The sequence below is a fragment of the Typopeltis vanoorti genome, chromosome 21, assembly GCF_054136105.1.
Source record: "Typopeltis vanoorti isolate ZY-2024b chromosome 21, IOZ_Tvanoo_1.0, whole genome shotgun sequence".
Lineage (NCBI taxonomy): Eukaryota > Metazoa > Arthropoda > Arachnida > Uropygi > Thelyphonidae > Typopeltis > Typopeltis vanoorti.
In genome coordinates, this window is record NC_143569.1 from 10056144 (window position 1) to 10084085 (window position 27942).

At 35.3% G+C, this 27942-nt stretch overlaps 1 protein-coding gene across 1 annotated transcript in view; it reads right to left on the reverse strand.

Moving 5' to 3' along the window:
* LOC150094613 (diacylglycerol kinase theta-like) overlaps positions 1–27942 on the reverse strand; it is a 570433-nt gene that overhangs the window by 475005 nt on the left and 67486 nt on the right. The window contains exon 2 of the mRNA XM_090411566.1: positions 22493–22572. Within this exon, the coding sequence (XP_090267692.1) occupies positions 22493–22572 (80 nt within the window). The remainder of the gene's footprint in view (positions 1–22492; positions 22573–27942) is intronic.

The following is a 27942-nucleotide window of genomic DNA, read 5'->3' on the forward strand; positions in this document are numbered from 1 at the left end:
TCCCAATTCTCATATTTGCCCACATTACTCTACTTGAGACTGACTGACATTCAAGAAGATTAGCCTTGTATTTTGTGTTGAATACTATGGCTACTCCTTCTTTTCCTTGATTGTCATTGACTGAATATAACATTTTGTATTTATTGCTCAGAAAGATCTCACCAGTTTTGGTCTTTTTTTGTTTCAGTCACCCCTATTATGTCGATTTGGTACTTATCTAATTCCTCAACTAGCTCCATTTCTTTGCCATTCAGGCTTCTTACGTTGATAGTACCGATCTTTAACTCTGGTGATGTTGAGTTGGGGTTTGTTTTCAGATTTGTTCCAGTAGCTGACTTTTCGCTGTTCGCCCTGGTTCCCTGGCGAAAACAACAGGGGCCTTGTTTAACCGGGCGACGCCCCAGCCGGCATGAAATTTTGTCATGTTGTACCATCATTTTTTATTTTGGTTTAACCAATAAGAATACAATTTGGTCGGCTAAATCCCAAATTGCCAGCCCATCCTCGTTTGTTCAGTATCAAAGTAGATACTCAACAGGGTGCACCACGAGAAGGTGAGGATTGGACATTAGGTCAGAAGCCCCGGTCGGTTCTCCGCATTCCTTTAAAGGCTATGTGGAGGTCTCCTCTCAGTTATACAGCTTTGACCCTTAAGCACCCCAAAAATACAAAAATAGTTTTAATATTATATTTATTAATATTAATATTAATTTCTAGCACATGGCAACCATTTTTAATTGGTAAACTGACTGTTGTATATGTGCCTTGTATTCCTGTTCTTTGATCTGTTTGCTGTTTCTGCACAGTAATGATGTACTGTTATTTTCAGTATGAAATGACTGTGGTTATCGTGTAATTTTGTTGTTTTATAGTTAAGCCACAGGTATCTTTAAAGATTAGACATAGCAGATAACCTTTTTTCATTTTACATTTTGCGTTATTACAATTTTGCCATATTAAACTAATAGCCATCCTTCTTTGCACATATTGTTGGTCTATATAAGTCATCCTGCAAAATCTTCACATCATCCTTATTGACAATTGCTCTACTCAGATTTACATCATCAGCAAATAACTGAATATCATTAATGGTTCATGTATACGAGTTAAATAGTAATGGCCCAAGTACAGAGCCCTGTGACACACAGCTAGTCACATGCCTTCTCCTAGATTCAATTACTCCATAAACTACTCTCTGATGTCTATTTATTAGCCATCCTTTTATCCACCTCACCAGTTTCATATGCAAGCCCATTTGCTCCAGTTTATGTAACAAAGTTCTATGCAGTACCTTGTCAAAAGATTTTGCAAAATCTATAAGTATCATTACGTAACCATTCCCCTTATCCAACTTGGAAGTTACATTAGATCCTATACACACTTTGACTAGTCCCGCTGTGCAAAGTGTGTACAGGGGATGGGCAGCACAAGGAATGAGAAATGAAAGGAGGCTCCTCCATTGCGGGTCCTTCCTCTGAAAAAAAAAAAAATTAAGTTATAAAAAGTTAAATGGCAATGTAAATTACTGAGGCATGACCTACCCTTCATAAAACCATGCAGCCCCACATAAAATATACTATTTTTATCCACCCATTCCTGGTTCTTGCTTTTTTTTTAAACCAATTTCTCAAATACCCTGACCACCACTCCTGAGATGCTGATTGGTCGATAGTTTGCTATTTCTGTTTTGGGGCCTCCTTTATGCAATGGAATTATTTTGCCCTCTTCCATTCCTTTGGGACTGTCCCAGAGCTGAGACTCAAAGTAAACAATCTGGTCAAAGGCACTACTAGTACTGCAGCACATTCTCGTAATATACGAGCTGATACCCCCATCTAAGCCCATAGCTGTATTCATATCAAGGTTCTGTAAGACCATGTACACCTCGGCTTCATCTACCTCTCTTTCAATATCTCCCTGCATGATACACCTTTGCAAAATGATCACTCAGCAATTCAACTATTTCTTTTGCTTCAGTCATGCCTCATTTAGTATTTACCAAAGTTATTCTACCACAGTCATTCTTCCTTTTACTTGCCATGTACTGAAAGAACTCCTTCAGATTATCTTTAGCTCACTCACTTAATTTCACCTCATATTCTTTTTTTTTTGCCTTTTTTACCATACAGTCACCCATCTATCCTGTGCTTTATAGTGCTTTTGAGATTGCTGATCACCTTCCTCTTTAAATGTCTTCCACAAGCACTTCTCCAAGCAGTCTCCTGAGTTTGACATAAAACTGAACTGCTTCATTTTTCCGCAACTCTCCTGCACTTTGTAATTACCATCTCATTCCGATTTTCTAGCTCCTAAATCCAACTTTTTCAATCCACTCATTTTCCTTACTGCTATCCCTGTCCACGTGTATCCCTACCTGAATCTTCTGTATTCGCACTATTTTCTCTATCTTTGCATTCTCAATCTCACACCAATCGGGAAATTTATCACCCTTAATAAGAATGCTTAAGATCTCATTAAATCCTTTTCAATTATATAGTTCCTATCACTCTCAGGGGACTGAACCCCGAGAGTGATAGGAATAGTGATAGGGGACTGAACCCTGAAGCTACATTGTGCATTCCATCACCATCCAAAACATGCCTATTGTGAGCACTCACTCAAAAACTCAGTCTAATTCTTGTCAAACTAGAATGAGTTTGACAAGACAAACTCTTTCCTCCACTCAACAGTAATCTACCAAGCTTATCACTACCATTCTACAAATCACTACAAATGCAAACCACCCTCAGCAAAACCATTCTCAGTCACTCCAAATAATTCTCTCTTACCTTCAAATTTATCTCACAGATCAATAAACACAAAATTCTGCCTCCTACATATGCCTTCTATCATACAATTCATAATCATCGCCCTTCTTTTCAGCTCCCTACTATCATACCTGGGCAATATACTTACAACCTACCCTTAACACTTTTATGCTTCACAGCTTCTAATAACATTCTAGAATCCATGCTGCCCAATTTACACTATTTCCCAAATCATTCATTCCAACTAGCACATTGAAATCATCTGTAATTCTTTCTCTCTTCATAGCCTCAGTCATTCCATTAATTGTACTGCCTCTCAGAAACACTTTTAGCACACATTCAGATTTTACATCTTTGATAATTGAATCCCCAACAATACTATTCTTGAGTACATTCTAAATTGCTGCTACAACCATTCACCATTAAGTTCTCATTTACTGGCACCTTTCCAGACTATCTTCCAATAGTCAACTTCTTTCCTAATTGTTGTATCTCATTCTGCACCAACATTAATTCGGTCCTTAGACTCCTCATTTCCAGTAAAATGGAGCCTAGGTCTTGTGTACAGTCTTCTGCTGAAGCTCTGTCCCTTACATCAGATAAAACTGGGATGCCAGGATCGATGTCTTGTATTATACTTTGAGTACTTTGATCTGGTGTGAATAACCTACATAGCACAGAACTAGGAACTAAAACTTGATCTCCTGATTCCATGACATGAGAATGAGTATTGACCTCTCCAACAGTATCTTTTTATGCCTCCAGTGTGTCTAGTTCCTTGATGGCACCTTTTTTCTTTCTGTCTTTATGGGAGTTGCTAAGAACTCTTTTTCTAGGTCCTTCTCTTTTCTTGCTACTTAACTGTAGCATTCAAAACAAGAGAGCTGAGTTTGTTGCATTGATTGAAATGGTATGTCCAAATATAATTGGAATAAATGAAACTTAGTTGTCTGAGAAGGATGTGATGTCAGGAATAGAATTAGAAGGATATATAATTTTCCGGAAGGATAGAAATGTGAAAAGAGGAGGGGAGAGCACTGTTAATGATTGCAGAGGAATTGTCTCCACAAAGAAAGTGGAAGCTGGCAGTGCATGCACAGATTTTGAATTTATGTGGTGCAAAGTTAAAATAAACAGGTTAGTATATCTGACAACATGCTATTATAGATCACAGAATACAGAGAATACTGATTGTGAAATGTTTAGGCAAATTAGCTGGGCATGTAAAAAGAAGGTGATCCTGATGGGAGACTTTAATTACAGGAATATAGACTGGAAGGAGGAGATAGTGTGTGGAAAGGAGAGAAAGTTTGTGGAATTTCTGAGAGAAGTATCTCAAGCAGAATGTGATTAAAGCAACTACAGGCTTTAATGTTTTGGATTTGGTGATAATTTCATAAGATGCAATTGTTAATGAAGTGTTTACACTGACACCAGTGATATCACTGACACTGTCTCATGATTACTCTCACCAACTGGTGAGAGTAATCATGAGACACTTGTTTGGAAGTGATGAAACAAGAAAAGGTCACTACCAAAAATGAATACAGGTGATTATAGTAAGCTCTGTAGTCACTTAGCATCAGTATGTAGGGTAGATGAACTGAGCGGAAAAGATGTTGACAATACATGGAAACTCACAAGGCAGTATCTGATAAAAGCAATGTATGACTGCATACCAAGGGTTAAGCAAGTAAATAGAGTAGGAGTGAAATGGATGAACAGAAGAGTGAAATCAAGCAAGCTGTGCTGGAAAAGAAAATGTCATACAGGAGGTACAAGACAGTTGGTAGTGATCAGATCCATGAATAGTATAAAGTGCATGCTAGAAAGGTGATGAGCATAGTAAAGAAAGAAAAGGTGCAGTATGAGAGAAGATTGGATGGTCAGGCCAAGGTTAATTCAAAGAAATTTTTCTGATACATGGCAAGCAAGATGAAGAATAATTATGACAGACTAACACTGGTGGATAGTCATGGCAGCAGACTAACAGCTGCAAAGGATATAGTGGAATTATTGAATGAGCACTTTATCAGCATATATAATAATAGTGTAAATGATGCCATGCAATATATAGGAGAGAGGCAGGAGAATTGGAGATTAGGAGAATTGGAAGTGAAAGTATTGGAAGTATTAGGAGAATTGGAAGTGAAAGAAACAAAGGTGTATTGGATGTTGGTTGGATTAGATGTGAATAAGGCTGTGGGAATGGTGACTTATCAACACATATTCTTAAAGATTGTGCACCACAGTTGGCTATACCTTTGACCTGGTTATTTAATGAAAGTCTCGCACTGGATAGGGCTCCTAGGGAGCGGAAAGAAGACAAAATAGTACCACTCCACAAGAATGGTTCTAAGACAGAAGTCTCCTACCATAGGCCAGTCTGTATAACTGCAGTTGTGGTAAAGGTGTTGGAGAGATTGGTGAGGAATAGAATACAGAATAGGGTGGATGGACATAGGATTCTTTATGATGGTCAGCATGGATTTGTAAAGGTAAGTCCTGTTTTAGTAATTTACTTGCATTTTATGATAATGTGACAAATGTGTTAGATAAGGGAGAATCATATTCAGTGATATTCTTAGACTTTGCAAAAGCGTTTGATAGATAACTGCATGGTCAGTCGTGTAAAAGCTGCAGAGGACAGGAATAGATAGTATATTGGTCAGCTGGAGCAAAGATTAGCTCTCTGAACGATACCAGCAGGTTGTGTATGATGGCGCAGTGTATCAAAAAAGGAGGGTAACCAGTGGTATACCCCAGGGTCCTGTTCTTGTGACCCTCTGCTGTTTAACTTATTTGTAAATGATATATCATGTGGACTGACTGGGGATCTTCAGTTATTTGCTGATGATGCAAAGTTGGGAAGATTTATAAGTAGCACTGCTGATGTTAAATCCCTTCAAGAAGATTTGAATAGACTTTTTAACTTGGACAAAAGAGTTGGGTTGTAGTATTAATATCAATAGGTGCAAGGTGTTGCATTTTGGAGTGCAGAAATATAAGGCTGTGTACTATATCAATGGTGCAATGCTGTAGGAAGTGGATGAGATTAGAGATTTGGGAGTGATGGTTGACAGTAGACTTAAATTTAGAAGGCATATTGCTAGGGTTGCAAAGGCTGCACGTTGTAGTGCTGCTGTGATAAGAAGTACTCTAACATGTAAGGATAAGTAAGTGGTTGTGCACTGCATAAGGCACTAGTCGGACCACACTTAGACTACTGTGCTCAGATCTGGTCACCTGGTTTTCAATGTGATGTGGAGACATTGGAGAAGGTACAGAGACGAGCGACTAAGACAGTATCAGAAGTTTGGAATGCTGGCTATGGAGGTTGAGAAAAGTTTGGTGGATAGGAGGAAGAGAGGTGATATGATAGAGACATTTAAGTTAGTGAGAGGATTTTATCAGATTAATCCAGAGGGGATTATAAAAAGCTTAGAAGGTGAAAGGGAAAGAACCAGAGGTCACTCCTAGAAGTTATGTTAAAGTGAAGTGAAGAGGGATTCTGAGGAGTACATTTTTTACATGGAGAGATGTCAGTGAATGGAAAGCATTACCAGAGTGTGTTGTTAATGCAAGGAGTGTTAAGGATTTAAGATTCTATGTGATAAATATGTTATCAGTTGAATGAACCTCCCAAGATGAGTCTATGGACTCTGTGGAGGGTGTAATAATAATAATAATACTGCATTATGTTGTTTATGCTGTACCGCAGTAAGAGATAAAGCCTGGGTACTCGAGTGATGATTACATTACTCAGTCACATTAATACTTGAAGCATCTGCAATCTGGTCCTGCGAAATGTTCATTTGACCCTTGTACACAAATTCCACGATCACTTCCAGATCTGAATATTTTATGTCCTTGAGGATCATAGTAAGGATCACAATGTGTATAAGAATTGATACGCAGACCTGGAAGTTATCTTCCAGGCTTCTTGAGTTTCTGTTCAGAAACTAAAGTGACATCTAGAAAAGTTTCACTTGACAGTAATTGACTAGAAACATTTAACAAATCAATGGCAATTGTTCTGTTTCAAGTAGATCTGCTGAGTATCCATCTTTTATAAATTAATCACTAAGTTAAAAGCCAGCAATGTTAAGTTATAAAATATATCAATATACTCTCAATAATAGATTAACTCTGATGTCAAATTTTCACTGGTAACTGGTTCAATCACCATGTGAAATCTTAGTACATGTGAAAGCTTAGCATGAAGCAAGTTCGAAACTCCGGAAACCTAGTTTTTCATTCAGCTGCTGAATTTGTATGAAGAAGATTTTTGTATGACTGTATTACATGATGAATTTGCACTGTTGAAGATGAACCTATAGAATATCAAAATAAAATAAAGATTTTAGCTACCTTATCTTAACAAAACAATAGTATATAGTATAGCATAGCAGAGTCATGACCAGTAGAGCAGTGAATTCCTAGTTCAGCAGGGTGTACCCAATGTGAATTACTGATTTGTTTCAAATGCCATTACCACTTGCCTTCCAGCAGCAAAGTTGGAAAAAGTTGTGGAGCTAAGCTGTTAAGCTGGGTGACTTTTACTAGACAGAATCACCAAATTGTTCCAGAAAACATGTCACTGCATCCAAACACAAGAGATTTAATAAACTAGAGTTGATAGAAAACTGAAACAACTATGCATTAATGCTGGATCTACTTTAAGGAAAAACCACAAAAAAACATGAAGGAAGCAGGAGCTGAAACAAAAGCATGTCTGACAGTCAATGCACCTAGCCTTATGAAAAATACAGCTCATTGACACATGACTGCTTTGGTACTGAATGAGGGTTTGTCCTGTTAAGGTTTCTGTCTGATCTCTGATGAGAACCAACAGTGGACAGCTGTTAGGCCAGTGAAACTTTAATAATAAAAAAAAAATCTTAATAAAAGTAAATACACAGATGCCCTAGGCCAGGGGTGTAGAACGCTAGGCATGCATGCCAAACATGGCATGCCGAGTTTTTTTCAGCGATCAATCCAGGCTCACCTTAAAAAAATAATCAGATAAATAAATACATATCCAACATCTTCACTAAGTTATATATTTTAACTTAATAATACAATTTTATTAAGTAGAACAATACCAAATAAAATTCAATAAAGAAACAAACATTATCAACTGTTTTAGTAATAATAAGTAATAAGAAAATGACACAAACATCCTATTTCCAAGCCATCTATCTCTGTGACGGACAAGTTTTGTCCCATTCAGTTGTTGCATCATTTGCCTTGGCAACCAGATGTAGCCTGACTCCTTTACCATCATTTTATATATTTTTTCGTAAAGAATTTATTGATTTTCTAAAGTGCGTACATATGTGGATTTAATTAAATCGTAAGTCATTAAAATATGGAATGGGGGCATTTATTGTCAATTAATATATTTAATTTATTACAAATATAGTCACTCCTAGACACTTAGACAATAATCACTCTTACAATATTCTTTGATTTTACAGCTCCAGTGTAATTTTTGATTATTTGAAAAGGTTCTCCCAATATTTAAAAGACACCCAATAATAACATGTTCCCCAAAATTTTGGTTGGCACGTGAGAAAATTTTTGCATCAAACATTTGGCAATTTTGGCACCCGCACTTAAAATGGTTGTTTGCCCCTGCCCTAGGCAGTGCTTATGTCTTTTAAGTACTGCAAGTCCAAGGCAACTCCAATGTCAAGGATTGTATTTCCATAAGCTCTCTGGTCTTTTTTCGAAACTTTCCGAGTTTCCATACATAGTTTCAGTTATGAAATAAGATGATTCTTTTTATTTTCATATTTTCATGTGATTATATTATTAGGTAAAGTAATATTATACATATTTTTCAAACTTTCTTCATTCTGCAATTTGGATGATGCACCAAATATTTGGCCAAAACATTCTGAATTAAATTTTAAACATTTTGAGTTATTTATAAACAAATGTTTTGAACAAAAAAAAAAATATACACGTAATTACGATTTTTTTTATCAGCTTTTAATCATTGCATTTTTTTTTCCAAAACATTTGTTTATGAAATTTAATTCAGCATGCTTCAGCTGAATATTTGCTTCTTCAGGTAAATTTCAAACCAAATATTTGGTATTCAGTTATTTTACAAAATCATGGTTTAGCACATTCCTAGTAAGAAGTCACTAAAATGTAAACTGAGAAAAGTTCAGTGAATATGTAGAAAAGTGATGACATTGTAGATTAATAATAAATTTAGTTTAATCCTTTATCCAAGTGTGAGCAAACAAAGTTTGCACCTGAAAGTATCTTCAGGACTGGGGTAAGGTGGTACAACACTGGGAAACTCGTTGCAAAGGTGGAGCAAGCTAACATCACTCCTATCTCAGTATCTCCCATAATGCAAAACACATCTCTTGCAGATATGTCTAATGTTATGCATTAAGGGAAGGGCCACTACCCATCATATAGGATTAAACTAAATTTATTATAGTCTAACCAAGTGAAAAATAAACTTTCAACATTGTAGATTAAGTTGGTGAGGGGATTTTCAGGATTAATAAAATATGGATTATAGGAAGAAGAAGAAAATAAGAGGCCATATTTCATCCCTTAAAGTTATGGAGTGTGTGAAAAAGGGTGTGAGGAATAGATTTTTAACATGGAAAGAGATGGGTTAGTGCAATGCATTAGAACAGTGTTTCTCAAAGTGTGGTCTGCAGCCCAGTAGGTGATATGGTTTTCTTGGTGGGCCCACAAGAGAAATTTGGTAGTAAATAATTTTTTTTTTAATCTTAGTTTATAAATTTCCAGATTCAATTTAGAATACAATATATTAAAAATCTAACAATTAAAAATTTCTCTTGCATAATTCGTTTATTTTTATCATAACAATATGCATAATAATTTGCCACACGCAGTATATCTCAACACACAATACATATAGTGGTACATAAAGTCACCCACTGTATTGCCAGCCAAAGTGGAGAAACTTTATCCTATTTTTCATTGAAAAATATTATGCCAACTATTCCATAATTTTGCACTTGAAGACAACATATGAAGGCTCATCTAGGTGGTAAAACATGACCTACTGGTAAAGAGTGAGGTATGGGGCCTAGAGAGTGCTGAATAATATGTATAGTCCAAGTGGGCAACAGCCAGAAACTTTGAGAAATACTGCATTAGAAAGTGTAACACCAGGAATATGAAAGAGTTATGGTTCAGTGTGATACACACACTGTCATGTGTGTCTATGTCATGATGTGACATGATGTCATTGTGTAAGATATACAATGTCATGTGTATCTCACACAATCATGTGTTATGATTGTGCGAGACATCCCCAATGAATCTGTTGGTCTGTTAATAAAGACAACAATAATAATGTATTTATTCAAGAATAAATATTACTAATATTAATAATTATTTATTTATTTATTCATGAATAAATATCAAGGAGACAATCACAAGCAATGATGACAATAACATGCATTGTGTTGTGCTGGAAATAGTGTGAATGAAGTTGTTTCTTGGCCATCAATTTGCGCTCCCTGCCCTGACATGGCCAAGTTTCTTTGCAAAACACTGACACAGAACATATTATTTATTACTTGATATAAATTAAAAATTCTATCTAAATTTAAAAAAAAATCATATATACAGTAAAAGTTATATGTAGTGGGGTATGGTGCTGTATATAAAAAGGAAATCATGTAAAAAGGAAGACCCTTTTTGCACAAACTATATGCACAGGCAACATACTAATGCTAAATATGTTTGTTCTTGTTTTTAGCTCTTAGCAATGCCATTATTTTAGAATGTGTATTCTTTCAACAGTTTATCCTTTCAACACTTCTCAATGTGGTGCAGTAATCTTTTCCAAAAATGACTACTTGAAATATTCACTGACAATTGAAATTAAGTTGAAATAATATACCATAGTAATATATCAATTTTCAGTTTTAGTCTTTTCATTTATTTATTCAGCACTACTAAATCAATAATGATAAACAGTCATTCTGTTACAGATCAATTTTCTAATCTTTCTTAATGAGGCATGTTTTGTGAAAGAATATTTATTGCTTAGCATAAACATAAGAAGTATCAAAATAATAAAAGCTACTTGAATGAAATGGAGGCAAGTTGCACATAATATACAGAAATTATTACTTTTTCAGTATACATAATATACAGAAACTATTACTTTGTCTATACTTAGACCCCAATTTGTTACAATATTTACACTGACACATTCACAATATCTCTGCAGTTAAGTTTGGCTAACTATCTCTTTTTAAATTGTTTGTAAAATTGGCAATAACAAAATATGATCTTTATTTTAATCAAAACTGTATGGCATACACTTTCAAATCTGAGTTTGAATCCCATCTAGGATTCATGTACAGAAGTAGCAGGGTTTCCTCTAAAAAACTTTAGTTTTTTTTTCATCTTGTGGAATAAACATGCTAGCCAGAATAACATATACAATTAACAGGCATAATATGCTAGCTTCATAGCTCTAATGGTTTGGCTGCAATTCAAAACCAAACCAACACCTCAAATATTATAATGCACTTTAATACCATGGATGGAATGAGGTTAATCCAAAAACCTTGCTATAAAGATTATGACTGCAGAAAGGTATAGCAAGTAGTGTAGCAGAGAAGAGAAAAAAAAAGAAAGCCATGATTGAAAAAGAAAGTAGAATAGGAAACAGCATGAGAGCAATAGCAAGGACATCATATAATACAGCAATTCCAAAATGAGTGGTGCACTTGATGAGACAGCAAAAAAATCATGTTTAATTGAAGAGAGTGAGAAGATTAATGTTAGTAATGCTGTTAGAATGCAATATTATTATTATCATCACATCCTCCATGGAGTCAGCAGACTCATCATGGGAGATTCATTCAACTGACAACATATTTATCATACTGAATCATAAAATCCTTAACACTCCCTGCAATAACAACATATTCCAGTAATGTGTTGATTCATCTACAATTCTCCACCTAAAAAATCTACTCCTCACACTCCTCTTTCACCACACTCTTACATAACTTCGAGGGATGGTCACATCTCTCTCTCTCTCTCTCTCTCTCTTGCCTTCTACTCTTTTTATAATCCCTTCTGGATTAATCCTTCTTATTTCCTTCTCTCCACCAAAATATGCAATCCAAATTCCTCCAACCTCTCTACACAGCCAAACAGTCACTTGTCTCTGGATCCTCTCCAAGGTTTTCACATCACAATGAACACCAGGTGACCAAATTATTATTATTATTATTAGATCACCTCGACGAGTCTTCGGTGGAGAGAGTCCAAAGACTCATCAAGGGAGAGTGTGCCAACAGCATCGAACGATTGATCCCCTTCCAACTGCTAACCACACTCAAACTTACTTAACTTTTTTCGAGACATTAGTAGCAGAGGCTCTACCAATCGACCAACCTTCTGAGCTCAACAGTCAGTGTGGTCTGAGCAGTACTTTATGCAGTGGCGCAACCACCTCCTTATCAAAGCAGCACTATGATGTGCACAGTCTTTGCAACATTTGCAATATTCCTTCTAAATTACAGTCTACTGTCAACATCACTCCCAGATCTGGAATCTCAGCCACTTCCTGCAGTACAGTGGGAAGTGGATGAGATTATATTTCAGCACCTGAAAATGCAACACCTTGCACTTATTTAAATATTAAAGCTTCAACTTCACTCATTATACACAAGCTTGCCATAAATATTCTTAAACTTCCACAAACCCCTGCACTGCTCACAGAATTGAACAAGCCCAGTTCCATTAATGACACTGTGTGCAGCCAACATTTGCATGTTTATCAAAAGATAGAGACAGTTGTCTAACTGTATGGGTTAACATGCAGTGGAGAAATTATGAGAACCACATAGCTGTAATAGTACTTCAGGTTAGAATGCAGCCACCAGTTATTTTCAATATGCTAAAAATACTTAAGATCAGAAGGATGCTCATATATTGGACTATTAACCATTATAATGGTAAAGAAGACATATCTGGAAACCAAAGAACAAGCTAACCACACTGCGTCAAAATGCAACAGCATGTGAGGACTGTGAAAGCATGCCTCCCCCATACCTGTGAGAACACAGAAAGTGATGTCGTAAAAGAGATGAAATTTCACAGAGAATACCTGGGGGTGAGAGCCTATTGTCATTCTTACTGACCTATTGTCACTTACTAACAACAAAACTTATGCAGCAGAGGATGATAAAATCAAAGGCAAAAATCCATCCAGCAGTACACAAACAACAGACACAGGGATATCCTCTTCACAGATGAGAATATTTTCACTGAAGAGTTGTTCAACTGCCAAAACTATTGGATATATGCTCCGGATGGACACACAGCACATGCCATAACACCCAGGATTCAGAGAGGTCATCACCCTGTGTCATCAGTAATATTTGGTGTGTGTGTGGGGGGGGGTGACATATCAATACCTTGTTTCACAGTAGGCAGTGAACCTTCCAACTCTGTACTTGGCCCTGCACTCAAGGCAAGGACCACATAAAAGTGTTTGGAGGTGAATGTGCTCGACCACATATCACCATCTGATTGGCCATCTGGAAGTCCCAATCTGAATCCACTGGACTTCAAATTGTGGTCAAAGCTAGAGAGAGAGAGAGAGAGAGAGAAGCTTGCAAGAAATGACCCCCCAGCATTGCTAGCCTGAAGATGGATTTGGAGTGAAAAATGGCAGCTTTTCCATTGGATGTTGTGCATGCCACCATTGATATGAGGCCTCACAGACTTCAGGCATTTGTGAAGACAAAAGGGGATGTTTTGAACATTGAGTGCTGCTATATGCATGTTATAGATATAGTTTGTATATGCTGAAAGCTGTATATGATTTACTGATAGATTAAAGGTTGTTGTAACAGTGTTTTGGCTAGACTAGGTATTTATATTATTATCCACAGAATTTCAATCTATCCTCATAGGAAGCATTCTAGACCTGTTACAATCTTGGTCACTTGTCTCAATTCACTCTACTATTTAATAATTTCCTCATCCCCAAGGAATTCAAATGACCACATCTGGATTACTGCACAGTAATCCAGATGTGGCCTTATCAAAGCCTTTTAAAGCAGAATAATATTCTATGTATCCCAGATTGTGTTGTTCAACAGAAGTAATTTGATGAGATGTCCACTGTCATTCCCAAATACCTGGACTCATCAATTTCCTGTATTTCCTGTATTACAAGCCTCATACTACATTGATTCCATCAATCTAGTATGAGGCTTGTAATCTCTTCTACCCAAAGTGCATAACCTTACACTTTGCCACATTAAACTAGCAGCCACTATTCATGCAACCTATTTAAGTCATCCTACAAAATTCTTTAAATACTCTTCATTAACTATCACTTTTCCCAGATTTGCATCCTCAGCAAAGAACTGGATATGTCTTCTTATGTCATTTCCTCTACCACTGATGTTCAAATTAAATAATATTGGCACAAGCAGAGCCTTGCAGTATACACCACTAGTATACTGAATCTCCTGAATTCAACTCACCCATATACTAATCTTTGACGTCTGTTCATCAGCCATTCTCTTATCTATATTATCAGATTCATATCTAACCCTATTTTGTGCAATTTCTGTAACATAGATCCATTTAGTATCCTCTTAAAAAGCCTTTGCAAATTCCATCAGTGTCGCTGTGGTGCTATTTCCTTTACCAAAGGCAACCATCAGTTTATTATAAAAAAAAAAAAAAAAGCAAGCAAATTAACTAAAACAAGATCTCCTCTTCATAAAACCATGCTGCCTCCAAAGAATATCATATTCCTGTCCACCCATTCTCGAATTCTGTCTTTTACCAACTTTTCCAGTATCTTAATCACCACTCCACCTAATAAAATTAAAGGAGTTGATAGTTTTGGTAGGCATGAATGATTAGAAAGGGAACAAGTATGGCATGAAAGAGATACTGAAAGAAATAAAAAAAATGAATGGATCTGGAGTCAGATGTCCAAAGAATTTGTTGTTCAGTGAGACAATAGAAGTGCTGAGTGAAAATTGTTGTCATTAGAAGGAAGGTGTGGTATGGATGGGTGAGTGGCCCATTTAGAAGAGTGAGAATGGAATGCTAGAAACTGCTGAGTGTAGTTTTTCTGAAATCTCAAATCTGATATCCTTCATCTTATAATGATTTAAAAGTTGAAATCACATTTGAGACCTCAGAAAAACTACAAATGTGGAAGAAAGAAGACAGAACTGTTCATACCTACTATTGCCAGAAACATCAGCTGCAGCTTTTCAAAAAAACAAAACAAAAAATCATCAATACACTTCTATCTCAGTTCTCATATACAAGGCAATGATGTGTTTATAGGTCTCTTACATGTGGGATCAATATAAAATAATCAAAAAAATCTCTCTCTCTCTCTCTCTTTTTGATATGAGTTAATTCAACTTGGCCAAAAATCACTGGCATTATTATTATTATGAGTTTAAATCTAAATACAAATCATGGAGGCTCATATTAGCCAATATTCATACATAAAAATGTCTCCTTAAACAAAATAACTAATAACACACACTACTGAACAAGCAGAATGATTATTCTGATAATCTATTTCACTTTTGCAATCTCCTCGACTCCACGAGCAAAAATATTCTGACCTATTCAACTCTCTTTCGCTCATCAAGCCAAAAAAAATCTATCTATTATTACATTCTTGCTATACACATTCTTATTCAGCTTCTAGGGTTGATGCCTTATTTTCACTCCTGTTATGCTTAAAAATTCTTCTACATCTATCCTATAAAACCTTTTATCATTTCTGTCTTTTCTACCTATCAGTGAAAATTTTTAACCCATAAGCCTTCAATCTATTTTTATTGGAAAATTCCACAGACCTGTCAGTGTTCTGGTGACCAACCTCTGGGCTATCTCCAACACTTTCTTATCCACAGCAATCTCAAGTGAGAAAATCAAAATGTAAAAATATCAAATCCATAAAGATGGACAATCACTTCTGTAATTTTCTTATCAGTACATGTCAGTGTGTTTTAACATCCAAGTGACTTTTGCTAATTTCTTCACCTTTGTAATATGGCTCCTGAGCATAAACACCAGTATACCATCACCAGAAAATCTCTAACCTCATCAGTCCCAACCTTATATATGGCCATATGTGTAAGGATAGAGAAACAGTCATTATCCTCTGATCAAAATGTTAGGGAGTATTCAAATCATGCTGGAAGAACAGCCCATCTCTTTATTTACTATGCCTTCCTCAGTTTTGCACTGTAAGTAAACAACAGAATATTCTGCCCCTCATCTCCAGCATCACTCATGTACATATTACATAGCAGTGAAGTACAGAGCTCTGCCAGACCACTTATCTTCTTCATAATTCTCTTCTGCTATGAACATCTTTGTGATGTCACAAGCTTCATATCCATCCCAATTTGCTAAAATGTATGCAATAAATATACATCTGGTATCCCATCAAATGCTTTTGCAAAGTCTAGCAATACGATACTGTTGGACCTTAACCAACATTTAAATAACTCAACCACCACTATCTGAGATATTAATCAATCTATAATTTTATACCCCTACTGTGGAGAATCCTTTACATAAAACAATTCTTATGCTCTCTTCCCACTTCCTTGGACCAGTGCTGACATTTAAATTAATGTGCCTGGTTAGAAGTACTTTTAATTTTATTGCACCTTCTCATAATACACAGGCCAATATTCCATCTAATCCCAGGCTCACATTCAGATTGGGATCGCATAATATCATAAATATCTTAACATGTAATGGAGTTACTCAGATATCGCAGTTACTTAGTTAAAGAGAAAGAATTATCTTTAACTAAGGTAACCTAAGTGCCTCCAAATGGGGAGTCATCATGCTGTTTTGACTTAGGAGGTTGATAAACATGGAATTTTCAGTGAAGTGGGTACACACAGAACAATAGGGCAAGTGATTGTGACATGCTTAGGAGGCAGCATGAAGCAGTGCCATGACATGAATCTGCAAGAGAAGGATATTAGCAGTGTTTGAAGGTGATAAAGAAGTAATCAAACTGCAGTGGAGGTATATAAGGAAAACTTCAACTGGCAAGTTCACTCACAAACTATCATGCTGGTCATTAAGAAGGAATACTAGCATGATAAGGAAAGCAAAATCGGAAAACAAGATGAAATTAGCTGAACAGACCATAGGATACCTTAAAGAGTTATTTCACTATACGATAAGTAAGAGGAAGAATGACTGTGGAAGGAAAATATATGTGCTGATGGTAGGAAGATGACAGAAGTAAAGGTTCTGAGTAACCAATTTGTGAGGGTTTGTCATCCAGGGGAAGTAATGATTGATAGGAAATAATATAGCACAAGAAGTACATAAGTTGGAGGTGCTCAGAATATGACAGAATTTTAATGTAAATATGGTTACATGGTTAGGTGGGATATCAGCTTATGCATTATTATGAGAATATACAAAGGAACTGGCAGTATCTCTGACTAGGCTATTTCATTTAAGTCTCAGCTCTAGTAAGGTTCCAAGTGATTGGATGGAGGATCCAGGGAGGCTCCAAGACAGAGGTAGTGAATCATAGTCTGATCAGTATCTAGAGAGGTGGTAAAGGTATTTGAGATTAACAAAGTTGATCAGAAACAAAATTTAAGAATGGGTGGATAGGAATATGATAATTTGGAGGGGGAGGGGATAAACAGCATAACTATTTAAAATGTAGATCATGCCTTAGTGTTTTACTCATTTTTTTTTTAATGATGGAGCAACAGTTCCCTTTGATAAATGGAATATCTACAGTGATATCAATGGATTTTGCAAAGGCAAAATTTGAACTCTCTTACATAAATTGGAGCAATTGGGGATGTTAGTTGCTGATATGGGTAGGAAAGTAGCTAATGGACAGATAAAGAATAGTAGATGGAGGAGAAGCAGAATCCTGGAGAAGATAGGTAACTAGCAGTATGGGACAAAGCTCTGTACTTGGACTACTGATATTTAATTTGTTCATTAATGACACAGGAAATAATCTGAAGGGAAATAATATATTTTTTGGTGAGGATACAAAATTAGTAGCGTAATAGTTAATCATGGATACAGAGATCTTACAGAATGATTTAACACCCCAACAGGCCATGACATCTACATATGTCCAGAAAAATCTGAATATGATTCTGTAACACCCATTGAATAACATGGATAAGAAGTGCATTTGGTCTCACTATTTCATCCACCATGGCTGGTAGAGAGGTTAAGTAGAGTGACAGTTTGAGCAGGATAATGGTTACCAGTTTAATGTGAGAAAAATGAAAGGTTATGTACTTCAGGATGAAAATATTGTGCTACATTAATGGAATGGATCTTCAGAAAATTGATCTTTGGGGTGGGAGAGTTAAATTTCAGCGGCATATTGCAAATGTTGTCATGGTAGCTCAGAGGATTACTTGGTCATTGAAGAATACACTAATAAGCAGAAATAAAGAAGTTATTAAAACAACAAAATTACACAATAATCACAGTACTAACTTTAATGAAAGGACAGAATATTTTGTACTGAAAATAATAGTACAACATCAATGTGTAGAAACAACAAGCAAATCTAAGAACACGAATACAAGGAATACATACAACAATCAGTTTATTTACCAATTACAAATAATTGCTGCATGCTAGAAATTAATATTAATAAATAATATAAAAAATAATATAAAACTATTTTTGATATTTGCATGAATTGAGAATCTCCCAAACTTTTAGAGGGGGGGGGGAGAGAGAGAGAGAGAGAGAGATAGTCGTTCTGATTCAAGTTAAGACAATGTAACCACCCCAATCTGAACAATAATGATGGTCTCAAAATCCCAAGCATATGGAAGACATATTCTACCCACAGAACTTTCTCCCTAAGAGTTAACTATAAACAGGACTCTAGATAATCCAGAATCCTAAATCTAATATGACAATTGTAATGTTGAAAATAGGACATCATTGTTACTGTAAGAAAACAATTTCTATAAGAAAGAATGTTTCTCTCATGTTATCTTAAATAGAATTTAGATTTGATGTAGTTTCTAAATAATTAATTAATTTGTAATTTTATCTGTATTTTTTTTTTCACTAGAGGTCATGCCAGTAGAATAACCAGTGATCAAATCATTGTTTCTTTAGCTTACTGTGTGAAATGTAGCTCAGCTTGTCCTTGTTTATGCTCCAGATGATGACCTTAATATGAAGGTCAAATTGCTGGGAAATTAAAATAGCTATTTATAGCAAGGTTGCAAAGTCCATAATTTCTAAAATGAATGCTGATCACCGTGCAACACTAAAAGAAAGGAATGTAAAAGGGCTTCATAACTTTTTTGAAAAGGTATTCATATTTAATTATTTTTATGCATATTTAATCATTTTAAATATAAGGAAGTTATTATTTCTCTTCATAAGGTTTTGAGGTGGCCACATCTAATTGATAGTGCCCAGATCTAGTCAACTGAATTTTCTTGAGGATAAGGTAAATGGGGAGAAGATGCAAAAGTGAGTGTGACCAAGATGGTGAATGGTCTCTGGAATGCTTCTTATAAGGATAGATTGAAGATCTGTAAGTTTCAGAAGTTGGCTGATAGGTGAAAAGGAGGGAATACGATAGAGATATATAATTGCTTAAAGAATTTTACAGGACTGATACAGAGGAAATTTTTTAGTAAATGACAGAACAAGTGATCCTGACAGAATAAGAGATTAAGAGTCTGAGGACTAGATTTTTCACTTGGAAAGTAAAAAAACTCTCATTTCATTCATCCAAAAAAGGAGAGTGGTGAATTAGTGTTATGGTTTCCAGAGTCTCTCATGAGCATACTTTGTCATAAATGAGTTCAAGGAGAGGTATAATAAGTATTGTATGAACAAGTGATCATGACAGAATAAGAGATCAAGAATCTCAGGACTAGATCATGAGCTGTTCATGAGCATGTTGATTATATTTCTCCTTATAATTCCTCTATAGCATTTTCTTTACTTGTAGCTTCTACTTAATGTTGTTATTCATTCATTAATTCTCACCTTATTTCATCATCATCATCAAATTCCTGACATGTACCCTCAAGGGGTATACAGGATATGATAGTACTACGTGAAAAATTTACATCATTACTAACTTCCTATCTACAATTTTCTTCCAATCAGTCAGTTACTTGTCAAGACTCCAACATTATCAGATCTTATATTTCTATCGTCTAAGGCACTTTGTACCATATCAATCCACCTATATCTTGGTCCTCCTCTGGGTTGTTTTCCTGCCAACCTGGCAGAGAACACTCGTTTTGCTAATCTTTCCTCGCCCATTCTATTCAAGTGACCATACCACCTGAGATTACCTCTGCTAACGCATTCCTGGATGCTGACAATGTCAAGTTCTTTCCTAATATCCTCGTTTTTAATATGATGTTGCTATTGATGCCATCTGTTCACGCCTCTAATCTTTCTCAGGACTCTCATATCTGCGGTCTCTAGTCTTTGGTCAAGTGTTTTACTGCTGACCCAGCTCTCAGATCCATAAGTTAAAACTGGTTTGAACACTGTCTTGTATACAGCTAATTTGGTGTTCCGACTATTATCTCTCTTATTCCATATGAATTTATTCAATTGACTTCCTACCATACCAGCTTTGTTGATTCTGTTATCTATTTCCATATTTAATTTACCATCTTCACTAAGAATCGTGCCTAAGTAGCTGAAATATTTTACTTGTTCCACAGGTTTCCCGTTCACAACACAGTTGACATTTTCAATGATTCTGCCTATTTTCATTGTCTTTGTCTTTTTATTGCTGATCTTCATACCATATCTATTACAACAGTTATTCAATTTAGTCAGGAAATCTTGCAAACTTGTAGCGGATTTATTTAGAAGTATAACATCATCCGCATAAAGCAAAGAGCTGACATTAACATCTCCAATTCTGATGTGATGTTTAATACCACTTTCCTTCATAATGTGACTCATATAGATAATGAATAACAGAGGGGATAATGTACATCCTTGTCTCACACCAGATTTAACATTAAACCATCTTCCTGTACTTCCTTCAATTCTAACTGCTGACTTATAACTCAAATAAAGACTAAGTATTGCTTGATATAATGTCCATTGACACCATATAACTGTAGTGCATTGAATAGCTTCTCTCTTGGCACCTTCTCGTACGCCTTTTCCAGATCGACAAAACTTAAATACAGATCTTTGTTATATTCCCATGCTTTCTCAACTACTTGCCGTAAAGTGAAGCTCTGATCTTGACAGCCTCTATTAGGCCTGAATCCAGCTTGTTCTTCACCAAGCTTTTCTTCCACAATTGTTCTCGACTGTTTCTCAAGTATACTGGCATAAATCTTGCCTGGAACACTCAGTAGGAAATATCTCACCTTATTTAATCCTCTTAATGTTGGGTATGTAGTCCAATAATGATTCTCTTTAAATATGCGTTGACCACTTTCTACACATTGTTAAAATCCTTCTCTTATAGTTTTTTATGCCATGGTGTTTCTTCTCTCCAAGCTGTTTCTTAAATTTGTCATCATCATCACTGGCTGTGTAGCTCTGCATATGTCCCTTCTTAATTGAAAATTACACAAATTTAGTCACCCCTTGGATCAAAACTGCATGATTACTCTGCCTGGTCAGATGCAAAGAGAATATTTGGTTATAGACAAATCCTGTGATATATCATACTCAGCACTCTCAAATTCAATTTCACTCCATCACATGCTGTTGTGGATAATTATCTCATCATTTATTGCACCTAAATTCCAGTTTCTGCCTTCTAATGTTCTTTCCCTTCAAATCTATGTCAAATCTTAGCACAAATAATCCAAATGTGGACTACTCAGCTTAGATTGTGCATAGGTTTGGTCACCCCCTGTTTCTTGTTTCTTAGGGTGACAAAGATGTGAAAGGATCCAAAGGTAGGTAGGGAGCTTCATTTTATCCCTAATAGGGAGCTTTCCCTCAGGGAAAGCTCCCCATTAGGGATAAAATGAAGATTTATGGATGACAAAATTTTGTTGACAGGCAGAAAAGAGGAGATATGAGAAAATGTGTAAGTTACTAATGGAGTTTATAGGATAGCTGTAAATGAAATATTTTACAACATAAGAGGATAGAATAATGAGGATCATATTTAGAAGTTTGGTAAGAAAGGATTCAAAGAATGCATTAAGGAAAAGTGTTTAATATAGGTAGTATAGTATTCTTAGTACTTATAGTATAGTATAGGTCTCCTGCAATGAGAGTAGGGACTAGTGGAGAATGAAGAAGTATCTGATTGCACTCAGAGATATTAGGACTTTATAGAAAATGAAGAAGCCTTTGATTCCATTCAGAGATATTAGAATTTTCGACTAAATTACTCTGAAAACTCAGAAATTATGAAAAAATGCTATTTTCATTTTTTTTATCATCATTTTTACCAATGCTTTTTATTCTAGGGTAAATGACTGATAAGGAAGTTATTATTTCTTTTAATAATAACTATTTTTTTTATTTCTTATAAAATTTTTTCAGCCATTGTAAACTCTAATTTTAGTAACTCTGTGTGTGCCTGCATGCATCCATATGTGTGTTATCCATATTCTTAACAATACTTTCCAATTATATTAAATGAAAACTTCCCTCATATATATCATATTAAATGATATTTATAAATAAAAAAGCTAAGTAAAACTTACTTTGATTAAAACTGTTGCTATAGTTGAACAAGGTGACACCACTGTTTTTTGGCATCGCTCATGGACAACAAAGTTACACACTACATGAGAAGAGAACAATATGCATATAAAAATCTTGCATTGTAATAATATATCTGATTTCCATCATCATCATTCATTTTAAATTAAATTAAATATGCAGCTCTCTATTATCATAATCACTGAATCTTTCCATTTGCATGTTGGACTCTGACTATTGCTTTACCTTCTGAGCAAAGAGTTAAAATGACAGAAAAAAATGCCCACCATATTAACTCTACAGCAGCCATTTTGAATTACCTACTTTTCCTAAAATTCATGTTATCAAAAAAATTGCTTCTAGACTGTACTGCAATACATTACACCTAATCATTTAATTTGTATGATTCCACTGCATACAAATTAAATTATGCAACAGTTTACTTTTTTTGCATTGACTCTCAATCATATTACTTTCTAAGTTATTGCAAAATACCCTGTAACAAAGATTAGAAAATTTGTCGGGGGCTCAGTGTACTCAGGATGCAATAATACAAGAATTACTTTAACATCCACTGAATATACCACCCTATAACAAAAGTAATAGTGAGTCCTCAAGACCTCAGTCCTCAAGGAAATATGAGTTCTGCATTACTTCAACCTTGGTATCATTCTGGATCTAGCTCCTAGAGATGAGACCTAAATAAAGGTCGAAACCACTCTGGTTAGTATGCTTTGCAAAGCACATATAAGGATATGTGCTTTGCATTATGGGATACTAAGGCAAGTGCTGTGAAGTCATTAGCCTCTATATATACGAGTTGCCCACTTATGAAGTTACTTCAAGTGTAAACTTTGTTTATGTATACTTAGATAAAGGATTAAACCAATAATACAATTTCTTGGCATCTCTAATTTATAGTCCTCAAGATCATTCAAAGAGCTACTTCACAATCCTTAAATGATAAAAACCAAACAAGTCATTAAAAAATGACATCAGTAGTAGCAGAATTAAAAAAAAAAAAAAAAGTAGCATTATCAAACTTTGTAAAAAGGAGACAGAGAGTTTCAGCATCTTCTTTTAACAAAGCTTTGTTTGATTAAAAAATAAATATCAATAAATTATACTAATCAAGAAATTATATTCTTGTCTGGTAAGCAATGAAAGTTTGCACATGAAGTATCTTCATGATTCTGTATGAAATCTACATTGAAGTAGTATATATCATATGGTTAGCTAGTCGTGAAGATGTTTCACATACAAATTTTACTTATATTGGATAAAGGAATAAAACAAGAATGCAATTTCTTGTCTAGTATAAATTATTTTGTAACCCAGTGGAAAAACTTTTCAAATATATATAATATAAATTGTCAATGTGTCATCATCATTAATGATATCGTAATTATGAACCATCAAAACAGCCACATAGATAATACATATAAAAAATATGTTTCATATGCATGTTACTTCAGGATGGCTAAGTGGTTAATCATTTTAAAAATCAATGTTCAGTGATTTTCTGAAGTAGTTTTTGTCATGCCAAGTTTGCAGATTTCAGCCTCAAAATTCATGCATGTGGTCTTCACATCAGATAATATGAAATATTCAGTGAATAACCAACTATCTTCCTAATCCATATAAAATAAGCTAAATATTGTTTTGCATTTCATCAGAATTATATAGCTTGGATTTTATTTCTATTTTTTTTTTTAATTTCCATAATTTTTTAATTTACATTGTTATTAACTTCCTATCAACAGTTTTGATCCAAATTGATCTATTATTTGATAAAACTTCAATATTGTCAAATCTTATATTTCAGTCCTCTGGAACACTTCTAACTGCATCAGTCCACTAGATGTTGTCTTCTGGTATTTTTGTGCCATCCTGGAATCAAACACCTGTGAGGGCATGCTATCAAAACATCAGAAATGAAATTTGGACTGCTACTGCAGCTGCAGATTAACAGACATTGAGAATTCCATAACAAACTTTAATAGTAAAAATGCTCAGTAACGTTACATTATTATTGTAATAATACAAAAAGTTCATATAAAGAATACTGTATACAATGACAGTGATTTTACTATCTCACAGGGTATTTAACTAAGTAGTTTTAAAACTTCACAGTGTTATTAAATTTTATGCATTAAAACATTGCCGGCTGTGCAAAACGCCTGAATCATTCTTTAGAAATTATAGATAATAAGGAGGTCTGGTTATATGATAATATTATCATTACATATGTTAATATCAAATCATTATATATTTAATAATCATTATATATTTTTACTAATCAAATAGTTTAATTATTCTTCATGTAACTTAAACTTAATAATTACTTATACGATGCTGATGCAGAATCTATTCAATACATTATGTTACAAGTTGTTCATATAGGTCTTGACATAATTCTAATTGGTGTATTTAATTGACATAATAGCATTATTAGTTACATAACTGATAAGTTCAGTGTAATAATAGCATAATTACACTGAGCTTATCGGTATTATGATTAACAGAATGGTATTGGATAAATGGAGAGAAGGAAGGAAAAAACTTGCAAATAAAGACGAAATAAAATGAGCAATTTTTTTCACATAATCATGGCTTAAAATAAAGTAAAAGAAAGAGTAAATTTATAAATTGAGTTTGGTAAAATAATGTCATTAATAATAATAACAATAATGATATGACGAGACGTGTAATTTACAGATTCAAACTGGAATCAGCTTTATAAGAATGACAGTAAGAAAAAAAACATCGTAAACCCAAAATGGGAAACCGTATTACGCATTTCAACTTGGAAAAGACCAGAGTTCATTTCTGGTCATTATGGAAGGAATTCATTAAAAATAGCTTTTTTTTTTTTTTTTTCAACTGCAGGTGAGTTAACCAATATCATACGTCGATAGCAACGGTTTTTTCCTCAGGAAACTCGGGTTTTTCCTTACACACACACTCAAATCGGACAAGAGAACAAATACGACTTGCAGACAAAAAATACAGCTTGCGGACAGTAGATGGCGTTATGTCTACACAGAGAATTAAGTAGTGGAGATGATGGGCAGGATGGAGTGGAATACACTAACACGATGAGTCTTTGGACTCCTTGGAGGTGTCATATAATAACATAGCCTCTTTGTTGTTTTTATAGATAAAATGTTCGTGTTTATTACGGTTTTCCATGTTTAATGCGGGTGGATGCTATATTTTGCTCTACTGAGTGTTTTGATAGAGCCCGAGTGGGGGTTAATTAGTATACGGTGTAGAAGAAGCACTTTGGTTGGAAAGGCATGGGTTAGAATCCTGTCCAGAATGCGAAAAACCTTTATCAGGGCTTTACAACTGGAGGAGAGTTAGTTGGTCTAATACAGACATGTCAAACACGCGGGCCGCATGAGGCCCGCCGATAGGTAACATTCGGCCCGCCAAACTTTGTAACCAATATGGTTATTTAACTTTTGATAACACCGAATTCAGCTAACGCCTTTTTATTCCCGTATACGGGAGTAGGCGAGTCCATTTAGCTCTATCTAACTTCTGGAGACTGAGTGGGCAGTTCTATCTCCACTGGTTGGGATGAGAGATAGATGGCCCAAGGCTATCACTAATTAAGCGGTATGCAGTGAAGAGAGACGGCTCAAATGTGCCGCCATCTCGTGGTCCCTAACACAATATATTTTATGTCTGAAATAATGTGAGTTCTACGGTCGATTTGCTTGAGTTTCCAGGAGGAAAAACCCGCTTGCCCGTGCCAGAGATCGACTAACTCGGGAACCGGTAGAAAAAAGGCTTAGAAAAATTTCCTCTAGTCGCCGACTAGACTCGAAACCAAGTCTTCCTTCGTGCGGCCAAGCGCCGTGGTGTGCAAACGCCACATCCACTGTGTGCAGAGACAGTGAATATATTTAAGGCACAGTATGATAAACTGTGTGTATTACAGTGGACCTCCCACGATATGTCTTTGACTCCATGGAGGTTTTAATAATAATAATAATAATAATAATAATAATAATAATAATAATAATAATAAATACCATTTTCACTTAAGATTATTTTATACGTCAAACTACTCTGCAATTTCTAAAAGAAATAATGTTCTATTTGCAGAGGCATAGCCAGGAAGGGGCGGGGGGGGGCAGTCTGCTCCGAGCAGCACTTTGAACCTTTTTGAACTTTTGCAGTTAATTCTAAAATACAGTCTTGAGAACCTCATTTCCAATTATTTTAATACTACTGCGAATTTTCCTCAGAATTGCTGTAGGGGATTGCTAGTTGTGAGAGGAGTTTTCTAAATAAAATAGATTAAGAATTACCTACATTATTATGAAATAGACTTCGCCAATGTCATCGACGATTTTGCTAACAGAAAAGCAAAAAAAAAATAACATTTTAGAATGTTGAAATTAAAGTTTTACTTCAAAAATAAACATAGTGTTTTAATTTATTTCCCTATACATTGTTTTGACTTTTTGTAGTATTTTTGGTGTGTAGAGGGACGGAAAACTCAGGGATCTCTCTGAGCGGTTTCTTTATTATTATTATTATTATTATTATTATTATTATTATTATTATTATTATTATTATTATTATTATAATAAAAACCTCCATGGAGTCAAAGACTCATCGTGGGAGGTCCACTGTTATACACACAGTTTATCATACTGTGCCTTAAATATATTCACTGTCTCTGCACACACCACACTCTCGGGCAAAGCATTCCAATCACTCACCACTCTCCATGCAAAAAACCTGCTCCTCACTCCCTTAATCACACCCTCCTTATACAGCTTCCAAGAATGACCTCTTGTTCTCCTGCTATCCTCACCCATTCTGTGCAAAACCTCCCCAACATTAATCTGGTAATAACCTCTTAACAGCTTGTATGTCTCAATCATATCCCCCCCCTCCTCCTTCTATCCACCAATTTCTGCAAATTGCATTTTGTCAATCTGTCTTCATACTCTACATTCCAGAGACCAGAAACCACCTTAGTAAATCGCCTCTGAACTTTTTTCCAATGCAATTTCATCTTTTTGAAAACCAGGTGACCAGGTCTGTGCACAGTAATCCATATGTGGCCTGATAAAAGCCTTATACAAAGGAACCATAGCATCCCTACTTCTATAAGTCAATGTCCTCTGCATCATTCCCATTATCCGCTATGTTGTCGTCACTATTTTAGTAACATGTCCACGAAATTTTAGGTCCTTGTCTACAATCACTCCCAATCACAAGATATTTGCACCGGTTGTGTACTTTACATCCCATCTCTGCTTCCCAAATTTCAAAACCTTACACTTTGAAACATTGAATTGACATCCCCACTTATTTACCCATTCAGCCAGTGTATTCAAGTCCTCTTGCAAAAGCTACAGCATCCACACTACTCCTGATAGCTCTCCCCAACTTTGCATCATCTGCAAACAACTGCACATCACCATTC